The 23,928-nt window shown below is 38.7% G+C and overlaps 1 protein-coding gene across 2 annotated transcripts; it reads right to left on the minus strand.

Moving 5' to 3' along the window:
* Nucleotides 1–816: 816 nt before the first annotated feature.
* On the minus strand, nt 817–15,068 carry TNFSF10 (TNF superfamily member 10). 2 transcript variants are annotated; one of them, XM_007501941.3, is made up of 5 exons: nt 14,811–15,067; nt 9,705–9,866; nt 9,565–9,604; nt 7,494–7,607; nt 817–2,042 (listed from the first exon to the last, which is right to left on the minus strand). In XM_007501941.3, exons 1-5 carry the CDS (start codon nt 14,946–14,948, stop codon nt 1,591–1,593), a joined length of 906 nt encoding a protein of 301 aa, XP_007502003.1. In that variant the 5' UTR covers nt 14,949–15,067; the 3' UTR covers nt 817–1,590. The 2 variants fall into 2 exon arrangements, with proteins under 2 accessions (XP_007502003.1, XP_007502004.1); XM_007501942.2 differs by lacking the exon at nt 7,494–7,607 and having other exon boundaries at nt 14,811–15,068.
* Between the last annotated feature and the right edge of the window lie 8,860 nt (nt 15,069–23,928).

Consider the following 23,928-nt stretch of genomic DNA (forward strand, 5'->3'; position numbering starts at 1 on the left):
TGTTATTTTTTCTCTTTTATTTGGATTTTTGAAATTTCTTTTAAAAATTGATTCATATACCTCATGACTCAGCCATATATCCCGGGGTTATCCATGTATTTGTCAACACATTCCTGGGGTGGGGGAGGGGGGATTGTATTATTATCCTATAATGCAAAGTTTAAATTCTTTTGAGAGTAATTTTAGGATAAGAAATTTGCTATCTCCCCAAATCAAGAAAGTGAACTGTTTGGAAAAGGTGCCATGAAGATGCCTGCAGAAACCACACAATCCAGAATGAACTTTGGGATATGGTGATTTGAATTATGGGAGGGTTGAATGCATTTGTTTTGAATGTATACTTACACCAAAGGGGACTGCCCCCAAATTGTTTTTTTGTCAATGCACCTAGCAATCATTGGGTTTTTTTCTTTTTCTCTTTTATTTCCCTCTTATCCCCAAATTATTGTAAAATAATTAAAGAATGCAATATTGTATGTACCTCTAGTTAAAAATCTCTAGGGATATAAGTTGGTTAATTCCATGGAGAAACTAAGAATGTAAATCTGGGAGATTTATACATGCTCATTTTCCATTGGAATGACAGGGGGGGTTGTGTGATTAGAATTTTGTACCCCAGGACTCCATTTCCCAGAATCCCACTTTTATCCTCATGCTACATCCTTACATTTTGGAGATAAAGTTTCTGTAACCCCACCTCCTCTTCTCTTTTTTCCCCACTAATGTGGTCATGAAAAACTTCTCTTCACTCAGGTTCTTTCTATTTCTTCTACTTCAAGTGATTATTGATAAATCTTATAAAATATAACCCTTGGAGTTATTGGATATTAATTTTAATCTTACATAATCCAGAACAAGTTGCTAACCATTTCAGGGAGGGGAAAAGGAGGGGGAAAAGGGAGATGACATAGTTTGTATAATTTTGCAAAACATACACTAAAAAAAATTTATATACATATGTAATTATGAAAAAATATATAAAAAATAAATAAAAAATAAAAAATATGTTGAAAGGTCTCCAAGACCAGTCATCTCTTCTTTTCTCACTTCACTTCACTGCTTTGGATTGAATTCCATCATTCCTCTGAGGTGGGTACCTTCATACTCCCTTGTCACCCTTCTTTTGTGTATTGTCTGTCTCCATTAAGCTGGTTTGGTTTGGTTTGGTTTTAAGCCCTTAACCCTTCTGTCTTAGAACTGATACTAAATAGCACTTTTAAGGCAGAAGATTACATAAATGGGATCAAATGAGTGGCCCAGGATCACCCAGCCAGGAAGTGTCTGAGACCAAATTTGAACCAGGACCTCCTGCCTCCAAATCTGGCTCTCCATGCACTGGACCACCTAGTTGACTTTCTCTTCATTAAAGTCTAACCTTCTTCAGAGCAGTGACTAGATTTCTTTTTCATATTAGTATCTGCAGCACTTAGCACAGGGTCTAGTTCCCATCTTTATCAGATTAGTGTCTTCATAGCAGGACCAATTTCCAGAAAGTCTATTGTTGCTATGTTTCACCCAGCACACACAATAGTAGTGGTGGCGAGTTGTTGTTGTTGTTGTTGTTGTTGTTGTTGTTGTTGTTGTTTGTATTTAGCCAATTCGAAAAGCACCAAAAAAACTGGCTTCTTTGTCCATATCAACCAATTTCTCATTGCTGACAGAGACAAAGATCCTCTCTTTCTCCCTGAACTCAAACACTCCACCTTGATATATGGAATACAGTCCATATTCTGAATCTTTAGACCAACAGGTAGTCATTGCACTTTTCAAGAGTAGGATGGGTTCTGGGTAACTTGTCACTTTGTAAATGTACTGGACCAACTGTTTGGATTGTTTACTCTTCTCTCCATTCAAAGTCGACACAGAACTTTCTTCTGACTCTTGGAATCGAAAGTAGGTTTGGGAATAGATATAATAATATCCAGGTTGGGAAACGATGAGTTCACCATCCAACAAGTCCATGTTATGTTGGAATGAATGTCCTTTCCTTGAAGATTCCCAGTACCTGATTTTCCAGCCCAAAGTGCTCCCAGGCATCAAAGCTAGACAATTTGAAAAAGAGAGAAAAGTGTTCATAAAAGTTGCTACTAGAGTACAAACAACCAATTCATTAATCTCAAGAACATTTTGATTTTTGTAATATGAAAATAACTGACATTTACATTAATATTTGCTAAGCACTTTTCACATAATAATCCATATGATGCTCACAAAATCTTTGTGAAATAGTCACTATTATAAGCCCATTTCTTATGTAAGAAAATTGAGCCTGGGGTAAGTTAAGTGACTTCCCCAGAGTCACAAATCTATTAAATATACAGAATGGTATTTGAACTCCAGTTTTCCTACCTCCAAATCCAGCATGCTATTCACTGTGCCACCTTCCCCCTGAAAACTAACACTTTGCATCTGCCAGAAAGCTTCCTTTTACTCTAACACTGGACCCTTAGAAATCAGACTCCATAACCTGGTCCAAAGGTGAATTATTCCAGCATTTGAAGCAATAATAAGGGAAATGATAAATTAACTTTAAATGAAAAGGAGAATTTTTCACATCCTGTCAGTCATTTATTCACATTTATTAAGCATCTACTATATGTCAGGCACTGCACTAAGTACTAGAGATACAAAAAGAGTCAAAAGATAGTCCTTGAACTCAAGGCGCTCATAATCCAGTGTGGAAAAGAACGAGCAAACAGAAAGGTACAAACAAGATCTAAACAGGACACATACAAAAGGGAAGACATAAGACTCTACAATTAAGAGGGGGTGGCAAAGACTTCCTGTAGAAGGTAGAATTTGATGTGGAACTTGAAGGAAGCCAGGGAAGCCAATAAGTAGAGCTAAGGAGAGAGAGAGTCAGAGAAAATACCCAGAGCCAAGTGACGGACTGTCTTGTTTATAGAACAACCTGAAGACCATGGTCATGGCAACATAGAGTACAAGATAAGGAGTTAGATAGCAAACAACTCTGACGGAATACTACTATGATCCAGGAAAATTCTGAGGGACTTATGAAAGAGAAAAAACTGTGGGAGTAGGAATGCAGATGAAAGCATTCAATTTATCACTTGTTTACTTGGGCATATGATTTGGGGTTTGGGTTTTATGAGATTATTTACTTACAAAAATGAATAATACGGAAATATGTTTCGCATGATAATACATGTATATCCCAGATTGAATTGTTTGTTAGCTGGGTTGTGGGGAGGGAAGAAGAGAAGTAGACAATTTGGATCATATAACTTTAAAAAACTTTTATGGAAATTTGTTATTAAAATAAAAAATAAATTACAAAGAAAGAAAAGCTGTAAGAAGATTGGAAAGTGGCGTGCATGAGGCTTGGGTGAGGAACAGTTTGGGGTTTGGGGTTTTTTTTCACCTTTACCTTTTAGGTATTGGTCTCAAGGCAGAAAAGTGGTAAAGGCTAAGCAATTGAGTTTCCCAAGCCAATTTCCCCACTCAACTAGGAAATGTCTGAGGCCAGATTTGAACCAGGTAGGTCGTCCCATCTCCAGACCCAGCTCTCTATCCACTGGGCCACCTAGTTGCCCCTTGAATGTTAAATAGGCTTTCGTATTTTATCTTACAGGAGATAGAAAGTCCCTGGAATTTGATGAGAAGTGGGGAGATTTGGACTGACCTGTGCTTCAGAAAAAGCACTGTTAGCTGAATAGAGGATGGACTAGAGTGAACTTGCTCTTCGTTTTAGATAGCTGTCACTTACCATTTTAAGAAAGGTTCCATTTACTGGTATGCCTTCTAGTGTTTTAAATAGGAATCGGTGTATTTTGTCAAACATTTTTTCTGTAACTATTGACATCATCATAATTTTGTGGGGTTTGTTACTAATGTGGTAAATTATGCTTATAGCTTTCCTAATACTTAACCGGCTCTGAATTTCTGGTACACATCTCACCTGGTCATAGTGAATGGACTGGATGACACTGGATGAGGATGGACTGGAGAGACTTGAGGCAGGCAGACCCCACCACCCAGTAGACATTGCAATAGTTCAGGTAAGAAGTGATAAGAACTTTTACCAGGAGAGTGTACCAGCGTCAGAGGAAAGAAGGCGTATATTCAAGAAATGATGCCAAGATGAAATCAAGAGGTTGAATATGGGAGGTAAGAGAGTATGGGGAGTGATGAAAGGACACCCAAGTTGTGGACCATGGGAGACTGGGAGGATGATGCTACCCTCAACCGTAAGAGGAAAGCTTCAGGCAGGAGGGGGCTTGGGGAAAAGATAATGAGTTCAATTTGCATGTTTTGAGTTTAAGATGTCAACTGGTTATCCAGATGAAGATGTCTGAAAGGCAGTTGGAGATGAGCAACTAGAGGTCATCAGAGAAGTTGGAACAGGATAAGAAGTTCTGAGAATTATCAGTATAAAGATGATAATTAAATCCATGGGAGCTGAGGAGATCATATCCATATAGAAGATTGGGAAACTTCCATATCAAGGATCAGAAAGAATATCTGTTTCCCGAATCACCACCCTCCCTTTCTTACTGATACTTCAAAGTCTATGATCAGTGGATAAAGACATTCATTCCTTTGTTTAAAAAGGCTCCAAAGGGGCAGCTAAGTGGCTCAATGGATTGAGAGCCAGGTTTACAGATGAGAGGTCCTTGGTTCAAATCTGACCTCAGACACATCCTAGCTGTGTGACCCTGGGAAAGTCATTTAACCTCATTCCCTACCCCTTATCATTCTTCTGCCTTAGAACCAATATGCAGTATTCATTCTAAGACAGAAGATAAGGATTTTTTTTAAAGACTCCAAAATGAAAAAAAGCCCACTCCAATTATTGAGTTATATGCTCCATGATATATCAATAGCTGATCGATCATGTATTGGCTATGGGTTTGATGTGATCTATGAAATGAGTGTGAGGAGAACATGAGGAAGGAGAAATAAGGATATAGAAAAAGTAAACTGAATGGGAATAGAAAGGAATATGCCTTTTTTCATCAGTACATGGCACCTTCACAAAAATAAACACAAATTAGAGCATAAATACCTCACAAACACATGCAGAAAAGCAGAGATATTAAATGCACACTTTTCAAACCATAATGCAATATCAATTAATTCCAATAAAGGGTCTTGGAAGCATAGATTAAAATAACTGGAAACTAAATAATCTAATCCTAGAGAATGAGTGGGTCAAAAAATAAATCATAGAGATAATCAATCATATTATTAAAGATAATAACATCCATAAGACAGCATATCAAAATTTGTGAGACAGTCAAATTTGTATCTTAAAATATTTACATCAATAAAAGAGAATAAGTAGATTAATAAATTGGTCAGGCAACTAAAAGTAAACTAGAAAAAGCACAAAATTTAAATCTCCAATTAAATACCAAAAGAGAAATTATGAAATGATATTGAAAATTTGGTTTTAATTTCATAAAAAAATAGAATGTGATTTTAGGTGAAAAACAATAAAATAGATAAACTATTGGTTAACCTGATTTAAAAAAGAAAGAAGTGTAATAGATAGATATTCCTGAGGGTGTATATTGATTGATGCTGGATAACTAATGGATCAAGGTTTTGCCTACCCTCCTCCCTTTACCTCCCACTTCAGAAGCCTTTCAACTTCCCCTCCCCCTTTCCCTTCAACCTTCTTCTAAGTCACTCAGGGCAAACTATGATGCTTTAGAAAAAATACTCTTTTCTCTTCTTTAACTCAATTAAGGGTTGATTGGGGAAGACAGGAAAGGATGGAGAATAAGGTAAGAGGGATAGGGTTCCCTATTCTCTAAAATGAGAGTTAAGAGGATATTGGGGAAATGGCAATCAGTCACTAGCAGAGACAGTCAGGGAGATAAGAGGACAACAGTCTTTCTTCTTCTTCTCTGTCAATCAACCAGATAAGTATTAGAGATACAAATTAGCTTCTTCATCACCATCAGCCACACCAGCCAAAAGCCTCAGCTTCTTCTCCACCACACTGTCAGAAGCCAAAAACTTAGTCCACCAAGCCTCTCAGCCCAGTTCAGAGTGGCTTGGCTCCAATTGTTTTTCCCAGTAACATTCCAAAAGGAATGTTTCTTTTGACTGATAGATGATATCCTTTGCATGAATGTATATTCTCTCTTTTACAGAAGAAAACAAAATTACCAGTATCAAAGATAATGTACCACCAATGAAGATGAAATGAAAGCAATTATTAGGAACTATTTTGTCTGGTTGCCAATAAAACTGATCATCTAAATGGACGATTACAATAGTCTCCTACTGGACCTCCCTACCTCAAATTACCCCATTTTCTAATCTGTCCTTCATCTAGCTGCCAGTCATCCAACTCCACCTTCAAGGTCTGGCCTGCTCAAAAATTTCAATGGCTCCTATTGTACCTAGGATGACCTAGGATGCTCCTTAGCCTGGGATCTCAGATGCTCCAGATCAAACTCCTACTTACCTTTCCAGCCTCATTTCACATATCTCCCTTTCATCCATTCTATTTTCCAGTGTGTACTATCAGTTGTTCACTGAGCTCTAATGTCCTTGGGAATATACAGGGCTCCCCCTATGGCTTGAATATACAATTTTCTCAGGTCTACAGAATTCAGCCTTCAGAAACTATTAAATAATTCATAATGCCTCCCATCATCTCAGATGTCTGCACTTTAGCATTGAGTAGGCTGCTTGGTGGTGGTGTAGTGGCTAGAACTCTGAACTTAAAGCCATGAAGACCTGAAATCCTCTTTCTTAGAAAAGTTAGATGGAAGGTCCCAGATTCAAATCTGACCTCAGATACCTCCTAGCTGTGTGACCTTGGGCAAGTCACTTAACTTCCATTGCTTAACCCTTATTGCTCTTCTGCCCTGGAACCAATATTGGTATTGATTCTATGATAGAAGCTAAGGGTTTGAGAGAGAGAGAGTGCCATATAAGTATTTCTGAAAACTCCATTAGACAACAGAAGGAAATTCAGAATGAAGCAGACAACTAGAACACCTGTGAAAGCAAGAGGCTGAATTTATTACAAATATTTAAAAATAAGCTATATATGAAGGATTCATGTCTTCACTCATCCTCTTTTTCCTATTCAACTTTGTATTTGGAGAAATGTTCTCTTTCATTTTATCTTTTTATTGTTCATTAAATTCAGAATAAAAAGAATTTTTTAAAAAACAAATGTTTTCATTAACGCTCTTTTAAGACTTTTCCCCTCATAAAGCCTGCCCTTATCCTCCCTCCTCTCCCCAAAAAAGTGTAATCTTCCCCGTCAAATTTTTAGAGCCTTTTCCTGAACAATTGCTTTCCACCAAGCATGCTCAGCCTTGTACTGTATAACTTTTGTATGTTTATCCTAACCCCACCCCCACTGGATTATCAGCTACTTGTGGGCAAGCTCTGCTTTTTTTCTTCTTTCTATCCCCATCTTAGCCCAGCCCCTTGCACACTGCTTCCATTTAATATCATCAAATTGAAGTGAATTGAAAATCATACATGGTAAGTGATTCTCTTACTTCTAGAAAAGGGAGGACTGATCTGCCTGTTTATAGTGAGATGAGCTGCGACACTCTGGATAGCACTCTGATTAAAGCCCTCTCTGGCTCCAGAAACATTGTTCTGCCTCTTACCTAGAAGGAAAGTAAGAAAGAAAGGTTAGTGCCCGGGTCCAAGCACTGAAATTCACATTCAAGTTGGCAGATGGCCATCAAGATCTACCATGATTCCGAAGAGAATCCCATCCTTCAGGAAAGCAGGAAGGAAAGTTGGAGGAGGGAAGAGGGAATAAGCATTTTATTAACTGCCTTCTCCATGCTCAGAGCTTCTACAAATATTCTCTCATTTAATCCTCGCCACACCCTAATGAAGTTGATGGAGATCCTTGCTTAGCTCTACTTTATGGTTGAGGAAAATGAAAGCGGACCGAAAAATTAAAAACCTCAACCCATTCTGGGCAATCTTTGAGTAATGATACTCCCCAAACTTAGCTTGGACCCCCCCCCAAAAAGTCAGATTGACCAAAAGGATTCAGGAGGAACCACAGCCTAAAGGAAACAAACGTTAACCTGGATCGCAGGATTTCAAAGTTGAAAGGGCATTTAGTTCCAAATGTTATCTCAAAGGTTATTCAATTAGTCTAACTAACAACTGAATATTATTATTTTTCTTCCGTGTCCTAATTTCCATGACCTCACTTGGAATTTTTTTGGCAAAGACACTGGAGTGGTTTGCCATTTCCTTCTCTAGAAATCATCAAAAGACCAAACAAAACAAAACAAAAAAACTTTACCTTCTGTCTCAGAATCAATGCTAAGTATCTGTTCCATGGCCAAAGAATGGTAAGGACTAGGCAATGGGGTTGTGACTTGAATAGGGTCACACAGCTAGGAAATATCTGAGATCAAATTTGAAACCAGAACCTTTGGCCTCTGGGCCTGGTTCTCTGTATATTGAGCCACCAAGCTGTCCCCTTTTCTAGCTCATTTTATAGATGAAGAAACAAGCAAACAGGGTTAAGTGACTTGCTCAGGGTCACACAGCTAATAAGTATCTGAGGTCAAATTTGAACTAATCCATGTCTGACATTCTATCCAGTGTTGATAACTGAATAGATAAATGGAATAATGGATAGACTTGGATTCAATAAAACCCAAGATAAAATCTTGCTTCTCATTCTTACCAGATGTGTAAGTCTGGGAAAGTCGTTTAGCCTCCCTCATCCTCAGTTTCCTCATTGATAAAATGAGTTGGTTGGACTTAGTGGCCTCCAAAATTTCTTCTTATTTCTTAAACTATGATCCTGTGATCTCATAAACAGGAATCCTCCCTCCCAAAATCCCCTCAAGTGGATGTCCAGCTGCTGGGGAAAGGAGAGCCCACTGCCTCCTGGGTGTCTCACAGATAATACAAAGATAGCCATGAATGATAATAAGATTTTTTTTTTAAACCCTCACCTTCCATCTTGGAATCAATACTATGTATTGGTTCCAAGGCAAAAGAGAAGGAAGAGCTAGGCAATGGGGGTTAAGTGACTTGCCCAGGGTCACACAGCTGGGAAGTGTCTGAGGCCATATTTGAACCCAGGACCTCCTGTCTCTGGACCTGACTCTCAAACCACTGAACAATCCAGCTGCCCACATGATAATAAGGTTTAGGATCACAACTCACACTTAGGTAGTGCTTTGAGATTTCCCAAGCATCCATCTGGGATCTGGTCATGAAGAATGATTATCTCCATGAGTGATGCAGGGAGGGTCAAGGTGTGTACGGTGGTGTGGGAAAGGGATTGCTCATGGAGAGGAATAGCAGAAGAAAGGAATTTATGTATGAAGAATAGCAGGATGGTTATCAGAATGGGGAAGAGGGAAATAACACTGGTGGGAACTTAAGGATGGAAGTAAAAAGATGGAAGCAGATTAAATGGTTGCCTTTGTTATTGCTCATTTGGTTCAGCCATGTCCAGCTCTCTGTGACACCAGGGTTGCCAACCATGTTGGAATATGTAAGGTCTGACACTGAAGAAAATTCATCCTTTTTATTTTTTTTAAGTAACCCAGAATTCCAGTATGGAAAAAAAAATGCTTCTACCTTGCCTTGTAGAAGAATCTTCATAGATTGTCAAAAGCTCCTGCAAACAGGATTAAATAATGTTTAGTATCCTGGGAGGGCTTGATTGATTCATTGTTTGGTGTCCCAAGCCCCAGATCAGGAAATACCTACTGACCTACCTTTTTAATAAGCTGCTGGAGATGCCACTTGACCTGTAGGCAAACAGAGTCTATCGGCTCCGTAGTGCTACTGGGATCACTATTACCCATCATGGCTCCCAAGTATTCTTTCGTAAGGCAATGCAGGCCACTTTGAGAATTCGCCTCCTGTAGCTGGGCCAACTGAAAAGTAATCATAACCTATTAGGAGTTGTATTCCTGGATATCCTCTAGGCAAAGCAACAACTGGTGAGGAAGTTCATTAATAAGCTTTGTATCAGCCACTTCCTGTTCCTTGCCTCTCCCTGCCCCCCCTAAAATGAGAGGCAGGAAACCAGAATGGTCACTGAGGAGAAAAAGCCCATTGATCCCTTTCCCAACCCATTGTTCCACTGCCCAGGTCCTACATGTATGGATCATCCATCATTACCTGGATGCTCGTCCCTATATTCCCATCTTCGCACAGTTCCACCCCATTCACCCTTTATCCCACAGTCCTCTTTGTAGGGGACATTTGCAACACAATCCTCTAGATTTTGCTATTTTTTCTGCTACTTACCCTCCCAGAATACTTCCTGTTTTGGGGACATTTCCCCCATGATCCTCTAGGTTTTGCCATTTTTTTCCTGCTAGTTACTCTGCCATACTACTACCTACTTTTGGGATATTTCCCCCATGATCCTCTAGGTTTTGTCATTTTTTTTTTCTGTTACTTACTCTGCCATACCACTACCTACTTTTGGGACATTTCCCCCATGATCCTCTAGGTTTTGTCATTTTTTTTCCTGTTACTTACTCTGCCATACTACTACCTACTTTTGGGACATTTCCCCCATGATCCTTTAGGTTTTGTCATTTTTTTTCTGTTACTTACTCTGCCATACTACTACCTGCTTTGGGGACATTTCCCCCATGATCCTCTAGGTTTTGTCATTTTTTTTTCTGTTGCTTACTCTGCCATACTACCACCTACTTTTGGGACATTTCCCCCATGATCCTCTAGGTGTTGCCATTTTTTCCTTCTATTTACCCTGCCAGAATACTACCTGGTTTTTCCATCTATCTTGAATGAAAGAGCCCCCTTTTATGTTTTATTTCCTGCTTCCTCTCCCATAGTAAAATGTGAGTTCCTTGGGGGCAGGGAAAGTCTCTTTGTAACCTCAGAATAAATCACAGTACTTGGAATATAGTAAGTATTTAATAATTGTTTTTCATTCCATTCCACTGGGAAAAATAAATCTGTTATTCTAAGCCTTTGTCATAGAGGAAAGAAGAATTTGATTCATATATTGTCTCTGACTCTGGCATGTGTTACCTTGGGCATGTCCCTCACTCACCAAGAGTCTATTTTTCCTCATCTATAAAAGGAGGGAGTTAAACCAGATAGCCTTTGAGGTATCTCCCAGTTCTGGAACTCAAGCATTAGAGTCAGGAAAATGAGAATTCAAATTTTTCCTCTAGGGGCAGATAGATGACTCAGTGGATAGACAGCCAACCTAAAATATATTGCTAAATATTAGAACCTCTTAGCCAAGAAATTAAAGATCATAAACTCAGAGGTCATGTTTTTCTTACTGCTACCCTTTGAAAACAAGAAATATAGATGAGGAAATTTATTTTAAGGTCCTGGATTCAAATTTGACCTCAGACACTTCCTAACTGTGTGACCCTGGACAAGTCACTTAACTTCCATTGGCTAGCCCTTACCACTATTCTGACTTAGAACCAATATACAGTATTGATTCTAAGATGGAAGGTAAGGGTTTAAAAAAAAATCCTTCCTCAGATACTCAATATATTTGTAATTCTAGGGAAATCACTTATCTTTCTAGGCCTCAGTTTCCCCTACTGCAAAATGAAATGGTTAAACTTAAAGGCCCCTGAAGCCTCTTCTAGCTCTAACTCTATAATTCCATCATTGCTACAAACAAGGTGTTTGATAGCTATATGGTATAATATGCTGTCTGCCCCTTTAGGAAGTTTCTTAAACACAGGGATTGATTGTGTCATCTTTGTCCTTAAACCCCCAGACCCAGCATGTTGCCTAGCACACAATAGGCACTTAATAAATCCTTGTTGATTGACTGGTAATGACTGAATGACAGTTCATTTGGGGTTTTCTTGGCAAAGATACTGGAGTGGTTTGCCATTTCCTTCTCCAGCTCATTTTACAGATAAGGAAACTGAGGCAAACAGGGTTAAATAACTTGCCCAGGGTGACACAGCTAGTAAGTGCCTGAGCTCACATTTGAACTCAGGTCCTCCTGACTCAAAGGCCAGTGGTCTATCCACTGTACACCCTAGGTTCAAATCCTTCCTTTACTTCTCAGAACACTGAGCAACTATCTGAGACTATGTTATAAAGAAGGTGTATTGGTAGAGGACTATTCCTTGCTATGTTTCCAATCTTTTTATAGTTTTCTTCTGTCCTTACCCTCCACTATCCAACTACCATCATCAAGTTGCAGTTCTTCAAACATACAACCATTGAGCCTTTGTCCTGGCTGTGCCTCTTGCCTGGAATGCTCTCCCTCTTCCTCACCTCTGCTTTTTAGTTTCTTTAGTTTCCTTCAAGACTCAGCTCAAACTCTACCTTCTGTAGGAAGCCTTTCCCAGTCCCCACCAGCTACTAATGCCTCTTCCTTTCATGTTACCTTCATCTAACTAGGTAGATATCTTGAATTCTACTTTTGTCTCCCAGAATATAAACTCCTTGAGTACAGGGGTTGTTTTAGCCCTCCTTCGTATTCATAGCACAGTGCTTGGCACCTAGTGAGCCCTGAATAAATTCTTGACTGATTACAAGCCCCCTTACACCACTCAAATCATAGGTGCAGCCTCAGAAAGGTTGGAGCACTGGAAGATCTGAGCTCCAATCTGGACTTTCAGACTAGCTATGTGACCCTGGGCAAGTCACATAACCTCAGCCTGCCTCAGTTTCCTCATCTGCAAAATGGGGATAATAACAGCCTACCCACCTCCCAGGATTGTTGTGAGAATCAAATAACATATTTGTAAAGTGCTTTGCAAACTTCAAGGCAATATATAAAGTGCTAACATTCTTATACAAAAAAACAGCTTGACTTACTCTAGATATTTGCCATCTAATCCATGCCCTTCCTTACATGTTTACAGAATAACTCATATGATAAGGAGTTATGTAACCTTTGGGAGTGTCCTATTTTTCAAGCCATTGGAATAGAAATAAATGCCATAAAAAAAAAGCAAGTGTCAGTCAACAAGCATGCATTAAGTTACTTACTGTGTGCTAGACACTCAGAAAAAGACACTTCCCCAAAATTGTCGATTTCTTGCTTGTAGGCAAAAGCAAACAGCTCCACTTTCCACTTCTGGTTTCTGAGGCTTAGCCCAGGCTGTCCTCCCTCCCTGCCATGTCATCCCTTCTCAAATTTCCCTTTGGAACCCCCAGCTTTCTTCCAGGGCCATTCCCCTAAAGAAGTCTTGCCTAATGTTCCAGACATGGGTGCTTCCCCTACCCATAACCTCATATTGACTTTACATGTATTTTTTATATATATACATATCTCCTACAAGAGCTCTAGCTCCAATAAAAAGTTAGCTTGATAATGGCAGCGATAAACTCACTTTTATATTTGTATCTCCAGTGTCTAATACTTTGCAGTAGTAGCACATAGTAGGTATTCTATTTTTATATTATTATATAAATTATACTATAGATTATACATATATTATTATACAAATTATATATTATATGCTTATGTGTTATATAAAATGGTATATATTTAATATAAGTATATTATTACATGAATTATATTATATATAATATAGAAATGGTACTTATGTTTGTATCCCCGATGTCTAGTGCTGTGCAGTAGTAGGACATTGGTATTATAATTTTATATTATTGTATAAAATATACATATATTATTATATTAAATTATATTATTGTGGTATATCATATATTGAATATAATATCCTATTGAATATATGTTTATATAATGTTTCTATATTCATATCTTCTATACAAATATATATTTAAAAGAAAGTTATTCTATGCTACATTATATAACATACAAATATTATTTATGTTTGTATCCCCAGTATCTAATATTGTGCAGTAGTAGCACATAGTAGGTCCTTTAAAAATACTTGTTGGATTGCTTGGTTGCTTTGTGGTAAAAGAGGTAGAGACTGGTAGCAACTGGTCTGCCAGTCCTTCGGGATTCGTTCACATTAGACTGAAACTCTGTTGCTAGAAAGGGAGAACATTTTATAGCACTTTGAAATCGGAAAAAAAATAAAATTCACAAATCTGATTTTATTTAATCCTCACAACTGCCCCAGGAGACAGGTGCTGGTCTTAATTACCCATTTTGCAGTTGAAAAAACTGAGGCAGGCAGAAAGTAAGTGACTTGTTCAGACACGCACAGCTTGGGAGTTGCATTTGAATTTGGATCTTCCTGCCTCCAGTTTCAGCCCTCTATCCACTGCACCACCTAGATTCGCTGTTTGGGTGGCTGTCAGGACTTAGAGGAGCACGGAAGAAGGTGCCAGTAGGAGAGGGAGCTTTAGCAATCGGACAAAGGGCTGCACATGCTCAGATTTCAAGCTGAAAGGGACCTCATCTGGGGCAGGCAGTCCCCTTCTTTTTCCAAAAGGCCCAGCATGCCATGCAGAAGCAAGGGGGTGGGGACGGCTAGTCTGGGCAAAACACCACCGCCGCCACCTCCTCCGCTGGGTCCCGTCCAAGTAAAGTTCGGAATCCAAGCCCTCTGACTCCAAATACCCAGAAGCGCCAAAGTCTAGGCATTTCCCTTCTTGCAAGCTTTCAACAGCCCTCTGAATTAGGGAGAGCCTTGCAACGGAGCCCTCGTTTCCCCATCGGCTGCCTCCTAGACACGGCCTCTTCTCACTTAGCAAGGTTGAGAGGAAAAGCCCCGTCTCCCGGGTGAGAGGGGACTCAAGGGCAAGAACGCCCAGGCTCACCCCCCGCCCCAGCCATCAGCTTGGACTGGAAGGCAGGCAGGAGGGGAGTTGAGACAGGGAGGTGGGGATGGGGTGGGAGGTGGCCTGCAGCAGAAGCAAGGAGCAGGGCACAGCTACTGCTCCAAGCTCTGCAGACTTCCCCAGCCCACAGTACCGACCTGTTTCAGCTCGTTAGTGAAGTAGAAGTAAGTAGCTGCAGTCAGAAAGGTTTGGATCAGCAGCGAGAAGGAGACGACTAGCCCACAGGCTTGGGCAGGGCTGAGGCCACCGTGGAGGCTGGGGGTCGTCAGAGACATAACTAGAGCCACAGCCAGTCCCTAGAGGCTGGACGACCACATCCCAAATAGGTCAGATCATTTTGAAGAGCTGCAGACTCCCGGTTTATTTTTCACTGGGAGTTTGAGGAAGAGAAAATGGGAGGGGCGGTTGTCTGTGGGTGGGGCTTATTTTCCAAAAGTCAGCTAAATGAAACCGAAAGGACAAAGAAAACTCATCCAAAGAATCCTTTTATTTGTTTTTTAAAACCTTGACCTTAGAATCCAGACTCTGTATTGGTTCAAAGGCAGAGGACTGGTAAGGGCTAGGCAATGGGGGTGAATTGACTTGCCCAGGGTTAGCAGCTAGGAAGTATCTGAGATAAGATTTGAACCCAGGACCTCTCATCTCTAGCCCTGCTTCTCATCTCTTTCACTGAGCCACCTAGATAGCGCCCCCTTAAGTAATTTCTTGCCCAGGGTCGCGGAGAATCCTTTGAAGGAGAAAGGTCCCAAGTGTTTTACCAGCGGGTGGAAATCCTTAGGATTGAAGGGTATTCTTTTGACAGTCCTAGAATGCATAGTTGTCAGTATGGTTAATTATATACGCTACATAGTAGATATAGTATATGTTCTATATTGTATTGCTATTACAAATTATATATAGAAAAGAAATGGGGCTGGGTAGAGTAGTGCCTAGACAGAGTTGGCAAACCTTTTAGAGATCAAGTGCCCAAACTGAATCCTCAAAGTGTCTATGAGCCCCCCACCCCTATTACCCTAGACAGTGAGGGGGGAAGTACTAGAATTGGGCTGCTAGATGGAGGAGCTGGGCATGTGAAAATGTCCCTGTTGCTATGGAGATGGGGAACGGAGCAGCCCCCTCCCTCTGCCCCAAGTCTGCCAACGGGAAAGTGTTAGAATTTGAGGCAGGAAGACTTTTGTTTGACCGGGTTACAAAATGAGAGGTGCGTGGAAATGGGGAGGGGAGGAAAAGAAGAGAAGAGAGTGTGGGATATGTCAGGGTCAAATCAGAGAGCTGGCAATGAGGGCAACAGGATCTCTGTGGCCTCAAAAGGAAGAAAAGAGACTCTAGGGAAGGAGGTTGAGAGGATAGAAGGGGGGCGGGGGTGAAGAGGACAGGGTTCCACTGATGAATTCTCCTATGGATGTAGACAGACGTTCTGCAAAGCGAGATGGGGACCTTGTGCTAGATGTTCTCTGGGGGTCTTGGAGCTTGAAAAGATCACTTGTTCTGACACAAGTGGTGCTATATGAATTGTTTCCCCATTAGAATCTAAGCCCAATGGGTCAGAACCAAGACAACAGAGAACTGGAAGCTCTACAGCTGAGCTCTTCCCACATTCCAGCCAAACACCTTTAAAAGAATGCTTCAACACAAAGATGGGAGGTCCTGGGTTCAAATCTGGCCTCAGACACATCCTATCTGTGTGACCTTGGACAAGTCCCTTAACCCCCATTGCCTATCCCTTACCACTCTTCTGCCTTTGAACCACTACACAGTATTGATTCTAAGGCAGGAGGTAAGGGTTTAAAAAAATAATGCCTCAAGTAGAATTCTAGGTGGCAGAGCCAACAAAAGGCTGAAATGAGACATTTTTCCCACCCTAGAAAACTTAGAAGGTTGGAAGGAGAGATGGGTAACATTAGACTGGGGGCTGGCCAGGAGCTAGAGTGTGGGTAACACAATCTGGGGGTCTTAGAGGCCGGAACAGCAGAAGCAATAAAGCAATAAAGAGGGAAATGATACTCCTGGAGTTGCTGTGAGGATCAAATGATATAATGACTGGGAAATGCTTAGCAGTGGCATATGGTAAACACTGTATAAATGTTGACAATTATTATTATTATTTCTTTCGTTGAATATAATTGTTTCATACTTGATAACTCTAAAGTGAATTTTAGATATTATTAGTATAAAATGCCAACAGTAATAAGATTAATGATTTATATGGGTTAATTTGTAAATGTGTTCAGCTGAATTGATGTCATTGAATTGGTAATAAAGTTTGTTTCATGCTTTAAATATATGCTATTGAGTGTATTATTCTATTTCTAACTTCTCTTTTGTTGTGATATTGGGAAAACCATTGCATCAGAAATCTGCTAAAAAGAGAATGTTTTTATCAGGATATTGTTAGATTATGAACTGAGCTTTTAAAAGATTTGAAAAAATAGATATTTGGAAGATAGTAGAATAGAAGCAGAGAAAGCTCAAAATATTCTGAGAATCCTCTCCAATCAACCGCAAAATAATGCTTCAAAACAAATACTAGAGTGACAGAACCAATGAGGGAACTGAGGAAAGCAACTTTCCTACAGAAAACAACTTGAAAGGTAGGCAGGTAGGGTCTAAGAGAGGAGTGCAGGCTGCATCAAAGACCCATCAAGGAGTACCAGCTCAAGCAAACAGCAAGCCCCTCCATGACACAACTACTGTTCCAGGTTCTGATCCTAGGACCAAACCAACATTGAGACTCTGACACCTTGTCTAAATCAACAGCAGTGCAACTCCACACACATCCCTTAAAGTTCTAAGTCCCAGCCCCAGCCTGCATTGACACCCCAAGTCCCAGCACAGGGCAGTCCACTGTATGCTGGCTAGTACTGAGCCAGAGGGAGGTTCTGAGCCCCTGCACAAGCACAAACCAAAGTAAGGCCCCAACCCCCAGCACAAGGCAGTCAACAGGGTGCCTTGCTGGTGCAAGTCCAAGGAGAGTCCCAGAATCCTCATCTAAGCCTGTAGTGAGGTCAGGGATATAGCACAAGGCAGTCTGTATAAGCAGTAAGCCTGGTCTGAGGAAGTTACAAGCCCCAGGACAAGGCAGTCCATAGTGTGCCTGATCTGATCAAGCCCACAGTGAGGACCAAAACCCGTCCTCAAACCTGAGGCTAGGCCCTGAGCAGCAGCACAGGGTAGCTCACAGAGCTCCAAGTTTAGCAAGCCATCAGCAGTCCCAGGGGGTGATTGAATCAGAAGTGAGAGATGGCTTTCAGATTACCCAACACACAGATGATCATAGAAGAAATTGGGAAGAACTGAAACTTGAAGAAACCCAGAAATAGAGCTAAGGGTAGTAGTAAGGAAAAACCGAAGGTTAAAAGAATGTTCTTTCTACCCTGAGAACAGAGCTCACCATTCAGATAAAAGTAAAAGTCAAGAAAAAGGCTGGGAAAATGAGAAAACATAAAAAAAAAACATAGAAAAATTTTATGGAGACAAAGATAAGTAAGACAAAATTAGAAGTGGAGTGTGAAAGCAAAGCCACTACATGCAAAACTTCAAAGAAGAATATGAATTGGTCTTAGGCTCTGGAAGAATTCAAAAAGAATTTCAAAAACCAACTAAGAAAGGTAAAGGGGAAATGGAGAAGAGAAATGAAAGCAATTCAAAACAAAATTGACCAAAAAGAAAAGGAGCCACAAAAATCTAGTGAAAAAAAGGAGTTTCTTAAAAAGAAGAATTGGCCAAATGGAAAATGAGATTCAAAGGCTTAGAGAAGAAAATTATTCCTTAAAAATTAGAGTTAGGAAACTAGAAGCTAATGACTTCACAAGACAGCAAGAAACAATAACAAAATCAAAAGAATGAAAGAAAAAAAAAACAGAAGAAAGCGTGAAATATCTCATTGAAAAAACAACTGACCTAGAAAATAGATCCAGAAGAGACAATTTAAGAATTATTGGACTACCTGAAAGCCATAATAAAAAAAAAACTAGACATTATATTATAAGAAATTATCAAAGAAAATTGCCTTGATATTTTTGAACAAGAGGGTAAAATAGAAATTGAAAGAATCCCAAAAAAAAAAAATTGAAAGAATCCATAGATATCGCCTCTGAAATAAACACCTAAAAGGCCAAATCTTGGGAATATTGTAGCTAAATTCAAGAACCTGCTAGTGAAAGATTTATTAGCATATAACTGAGCTAACTTCTAATGATTGCTTTCATTTCCTCTTTATTGGTGGTGAATTCACCCTTTTCATTTTTGATACTGGTTATTTGATTTTTTCCTTTCCTTTTTTAAATCAAATTAACTAATGCTCTATCTATTGGAGGCTTTTCTTATAAAACCAACTCCTAGTCTTATTAATTAGTTCAATAGTTCTCTTACTTTCAATTTTATTAATTTCTCTTTTGATTTATAGGGTTTCCAATTTAGTCTAATTGGGGATTTAAAATTTGTTCTTTTCCTAGCTTTTTTTAGTTGTATGACCAATGAATTAATCTACTATTCTATTTTATTGATGTAAGCATTTAGAGATATTAATTTTCTTCTGATTATTGATTTGGCTATTTCCATAAATTCTGATCTTACCTCCTCATTGTCATTCCCTTTAATGAAATTATTGTTTCTATAATTTGTTGACCCACCTCCTTTTTAGAATTAGATTATTTAGTTTCCAATTTATTTTTTATTTGTCTTTCCACAAAGCTTTATTGATTATAATTTTTATTTCCTTATGATCTGAAAAGGATGCTTTTATTATTCTGTTTTTCTGTATTGGTTGTGAAGTTTTTATACCCTGATACAAGGTCAGTTTTTGTGTAGGTGCCATGCACTCCTGAAAAGAAAATATATTCCTTTCTATTCCAATTCAATTTTCTCCAGAGATCTATTAATTCTAACTTTTCTAAAATTTCATTTACATCTTTCATTTCATTCATGTTTATTTTTTGGTAAGATTTATCTAGATCTGAAAGGTATAAGTTGAGGTCCCTCCACTATTATAGTTTTACTGTCTATTTCCTCCTGAAGCTCATTCTCCTTTAAGAATGTGAAGGGTATACCATTTGGTGCATATATATTTAGTAATGATTACTTCAGTGTTTATGGCATATTTTATGTAATGTCCTTCCTTATTTCTTTTAATTATTTTTGCTTTAACTTTGTCTGAGGTCATGATTGCTGCTTATGCATTTTTATCCTTCAGATGAATAAATTCTGCTTCATCCCCTTACCTTTACTCTGTGTGTGTCTATGTAAACAACATGTTATAGGATTCTGATTTTTAATCCACTTTGCTATCTACTTTCATTTTGTGAGTGAGTTCTTTGTAAGGAAAAGATTGCAACACAATATGGATTTGCAAGAAAAATCAAGAGATGGAATTTTTAATGAACTGCCAACCAAGCAGATGGAGACAAGATTCCAACAGAATCTTGTCAAGGAGGCAGTTGGGAAACCCAGCAGTTTGAACTGAGTCACTTCTTCCTGTCTGTGGAGAAGAAGCTGGAAGAAAGACTTGTTCTTGATCCATGATTACTTATCTGACTGATTGCTGAGAAGATGTGGAGCTTAGCTCTGAAGAATCTCTGTCAGCTTTTGTTATCAATATCTCCTCATAGAGAAATAACCTTATTTCCTGAATTGAACACCCTGTGAAAATCTTTCAATCAATAGGAAATCATAGGAGATTAGGAAAACCTATTTCTCTCTCACCTCCTCCCATCTCCCTATTTCCTCTACCTTAAAGAATAAAACCCCTTTAGTAAAGATCTAAATTGTGGGACTAGTCATTGGAGAAATGCTTAAAGCTTACCATTCTGAGAAGAGCCATTAGAATTAGCTGAGAAAGAAACAGAAAGGGGGTGGAGGTGGGGAGGAGTACAAGATCCAGCCTTTATCCCTAGCTGGTTTCCTGTGTCCCTGTCTTATTACCATAAATATTCTAGTATTAGCATCTATTATACTTCATCCCATTCACATTCATGGTTATGATTACCAACTGTGTATTCCCCACTACCTTATTTTCCCCTTTTATTTCTGCTCTTTCTCTCTCCTCTGTCCCTCATCACAAATGTTTTGCTTTTAATCACTATTCCCTACTTCTCCTTCCCTTCTATTACCTTCCCTTATCTTACTCCCCTTCTACATCTCTTTAGGGTAAGCTAGGATTCTATATCCAAATGAGCATGTTTTTTTCTTCTCTCTGAGCCAAGTACAATGAGAATATGGGTTAAGCATTGCTTTTCACCATCCTCATCCTCCCCTCTACTTTAATAGTGTTCTGCACTGCTTTAGGTTAGATAATTTATCCCATTCCACTTCACCTTCCCCTTTTCTCTTAGTATAATCATCTTTTTCATCCTAATCAATTTACTCCCATACCCTTCGGCTACCTATATTTCATCCAACTGCTCTAATTTTGATAGAAATCTTGAGAGTTACAAATATCATCTTTCCACATAGGAATATGAACCATTTGAATGAAAAAATTCTCTTCCTTATTTACATTTTCATGCTTCTCTTGAGTCTCAGATATTCTCTTTAGGTCTGGTCTTTTCATCAGGAATGCTTTTTAATTCCATCACCAACAGATACCACAATTTGTTCAGCCATTCCCCAAATGAAGGGTATCCCCTCATTTTCCAATTTTTTGCCACCACAAAGAGTGCAGCTATGAATATTCTTGTACATGCCTTTTTCCTTATTATCTCTTTGGGGTACAAATCCAGCCAAAAAAGCATTAATGTCCCAATTTTGCCACATCCCCTCCAGCATTCATTACTTTCCATTGCTGTCATGTTAGCCAATCTGCTAGGTGTGAGGTGATTACTCAGAGTTGTTTTGATTTGCATCTCTCTGATTATTCGAGATTTAGAACACTTTTTCATGTGCTTATTAATAGTTTTGATATCTTTTTCTGAAGGTCCCTTTCCCATTTATCAGTTGGAGAATGGCTTGATTTTTTTGTACCATTGATTTAGCTCTTTATAAATTTGAATAATTAGACCTTTGTCCTCTGAGGTTTTTGTTATGAAGATTTTCCCCCAAGTTTTTGCTTCCCTTCTTATTTTAGTTGCATTGGTTTTGTTTGTACAAACCCTTTTTAATTTAATATAATCAAAATTATTTATTTTACATTTTGTAATTTTTTCTAACTCTTGCTTGGTCTTAAAATCTTTCCTTTCCCAAAGATCTGACAAGTATACTATTCTGTGTTCACCTAATTTACTTATAGTTTCCTTCTTTATATTCAAGTCATTCACCCATTCTGAATTTGCCTTAATGTAAGGTGTGAGATGTTGATCCAAACCCAATCTCTCCCATGTTGTCTTCCAATTTTTCCAGAAGTTTTTGTAAAATAGTGAATTTTTGTCCTCAAAGCCGTGATCTTTGGGTTTATCATAGACAGTTTTGCTGGAGGTCACTTACCCCAAGTCTATTCCACTGCTCCTCCTTTCTGTCTCTTAACCAGTGCCATATTGTTTTGATGACCACTGCTTTATAGTATAGTTTGAGATCTGGTACTGCTAGGCCACCTTACTTCACATTTCTTTTTTATTATTTCCCTGGATATCCTTGATTTTTTGCTCTTCCAAATGAACTTTGTTATGTTTTTTTCTAATTCAGTAAAAAACATTCTTGATAGTTTGATTGGTATGGCACTAAATAAGTAAATAAGTTTGGGTAGGATTGTCATTTTTATTATGTTGGCTCATCCTACCCATGAACAATTAATGTTTTTCCAATTATTTAGATCTAATTTTAATTGTGTGGAGAGTGTTTTGCAGTTGTGTTCATATAGTTCCTGTGTTTGTCTTGGCAGATAGATTCCTAAGTATTTTATATTATCTAGGGTGATTTTGATTGGAATTTCTCTTTCTAATTCTTGCTACTTGAGATGCATTGGAGAGATATAGAAATGCTGATGACTTATGTGGGTTTATTTTGTATCCTGCAACTTTGCTAAAGTTATTGATTATTTCTATTAGCTTTTCAGTTGATTCTCTAGGATTCTTTAAGTAGACCATCATATCATCTGCAAAGGGTGATAGCTTTGTCTCCTCATTGCCTATTTTAATACCTTCAATTTCTTGAGAACCAGCCCTAGAGATGGGATGTCCTAGGTTCAAATCTGACCTCAGATACTTTCCAGCTGTGTGACCCTGGGCAAGTCACTTGACCCCCATTGCTTAGCCCTTACCACTCTTCTGCCTTGGAGCCAGTACACAGTATTGACTCCAAGATGGAAGGCAAGGGTTTAAAAAAAATAAATAATAAATAAATAAAGATAAGCCAGAGGCACCAATCTTGGCCATAAAGTTTGAAGCTCCTGTTGAGGAAATAAATCTTGCACAAGAGTAAATATCACGCTGGCCCTAAAAGAAACACTTAAACCTTACAAATGACTCCAAGGTTGTTCCTTGTTATTTTATCAGGACTATATCCTAAATCCTGATAAACAACCCAGCTGTGTATATAATATTCCAAATAGATGATGAGTATATATGTGTGTGTGTGTGTGTGTGTGTGTGTGTATACACTCCCTTAGATTACTCAATGTTCCCCAATTTTCCACAAATGAAAAATATGTCAACTTGAAGTTTTGTCTGTCTGGAGGACTCAGTTTTAATCTGTGTTTGACACATTATATCTGAATTCTCCCTCTCTAAAGAAATAAAGACAACTGCTATGGAAACTATTTTCTCTTTGATTATGTTTCCAGAGTGACACAGATAATAAGAAGTTTGCTATAATAGTAAGTTTTCATTTGAAAATTTTAGACTATCACAAAGAAATTATGAAAATGCATTGGGTGGTTTAAAGATGTGACTTGAATATGTTGGTATGAGTCAACTATGACTATATATCTGAAACCTTAGAATGTCTTTCATTTGAATTTACAAGTAAAGGAAAATTAAATTTCATTCTTAGGGAAATATGAGGAAGCTAATAATATTCAAGCCCAAGTTATGATTAGTGAAATTTTTCTATTTGAGGCAAAAAACTCTTGGCATTATAATTTGATATTGTTTGAGTTTTGTTTACAGGGATGATTGCAGATGCATTGTCATAAAGTCAATAGTAGAAAAATGGCATGTGCTGTGATCTGAGAACTGTGACAGGTGTATGTCTTGATCTTGGAAGTTGAGAGAACAACCTTGGCATAGCCTAAGGAAGAAGCCTCCTGACTCAGTTTCTCCACTGTGCTATTTCTCTTCTGAATAGGAAATTTCACCACCTATTTAATTCTGAGCCTTGTTTTTGATT

This window comes from Monodelphis domestica, chromosome 8, assembly GCF_027887165.1.
Source record: "Monodelphis domestica isolate mMonDom1 chromosome 8, mMonDom1.pri, whole genome shotgun sequence".
NCBI lineage: Eukaryota > Metazoa > Chordata > Mammalia > Didelphimorphia > Didelphidae > Monodelphis > Monodelphis domestica.

Bases quoted from the DNA above. Each gene is read 5' to 3' on its own strand.
- TNFSF10 (XM_007501941.3), bottom strand. From the start codon at position 14,948: ATGTCTCTGACGACCCCCAGCCTCCACGGTGGCCTCAGCCCTGCCCAA. The intron at 9,867-14,810 runs GTCGGTACTGTG...ATTACTTTTCAG, and splicing joins TCACTAACGAGCTGAAACAG to TTGGCCCAGCTACAGGAGGC. The intron at 9,605-9,704 runs GTAGGTCAGTAG...TCCTGTTTGCAG, and splicing joins TCCAGCAGCTTATTAAAAAG to GAGCTTTTGACAATCTATGA.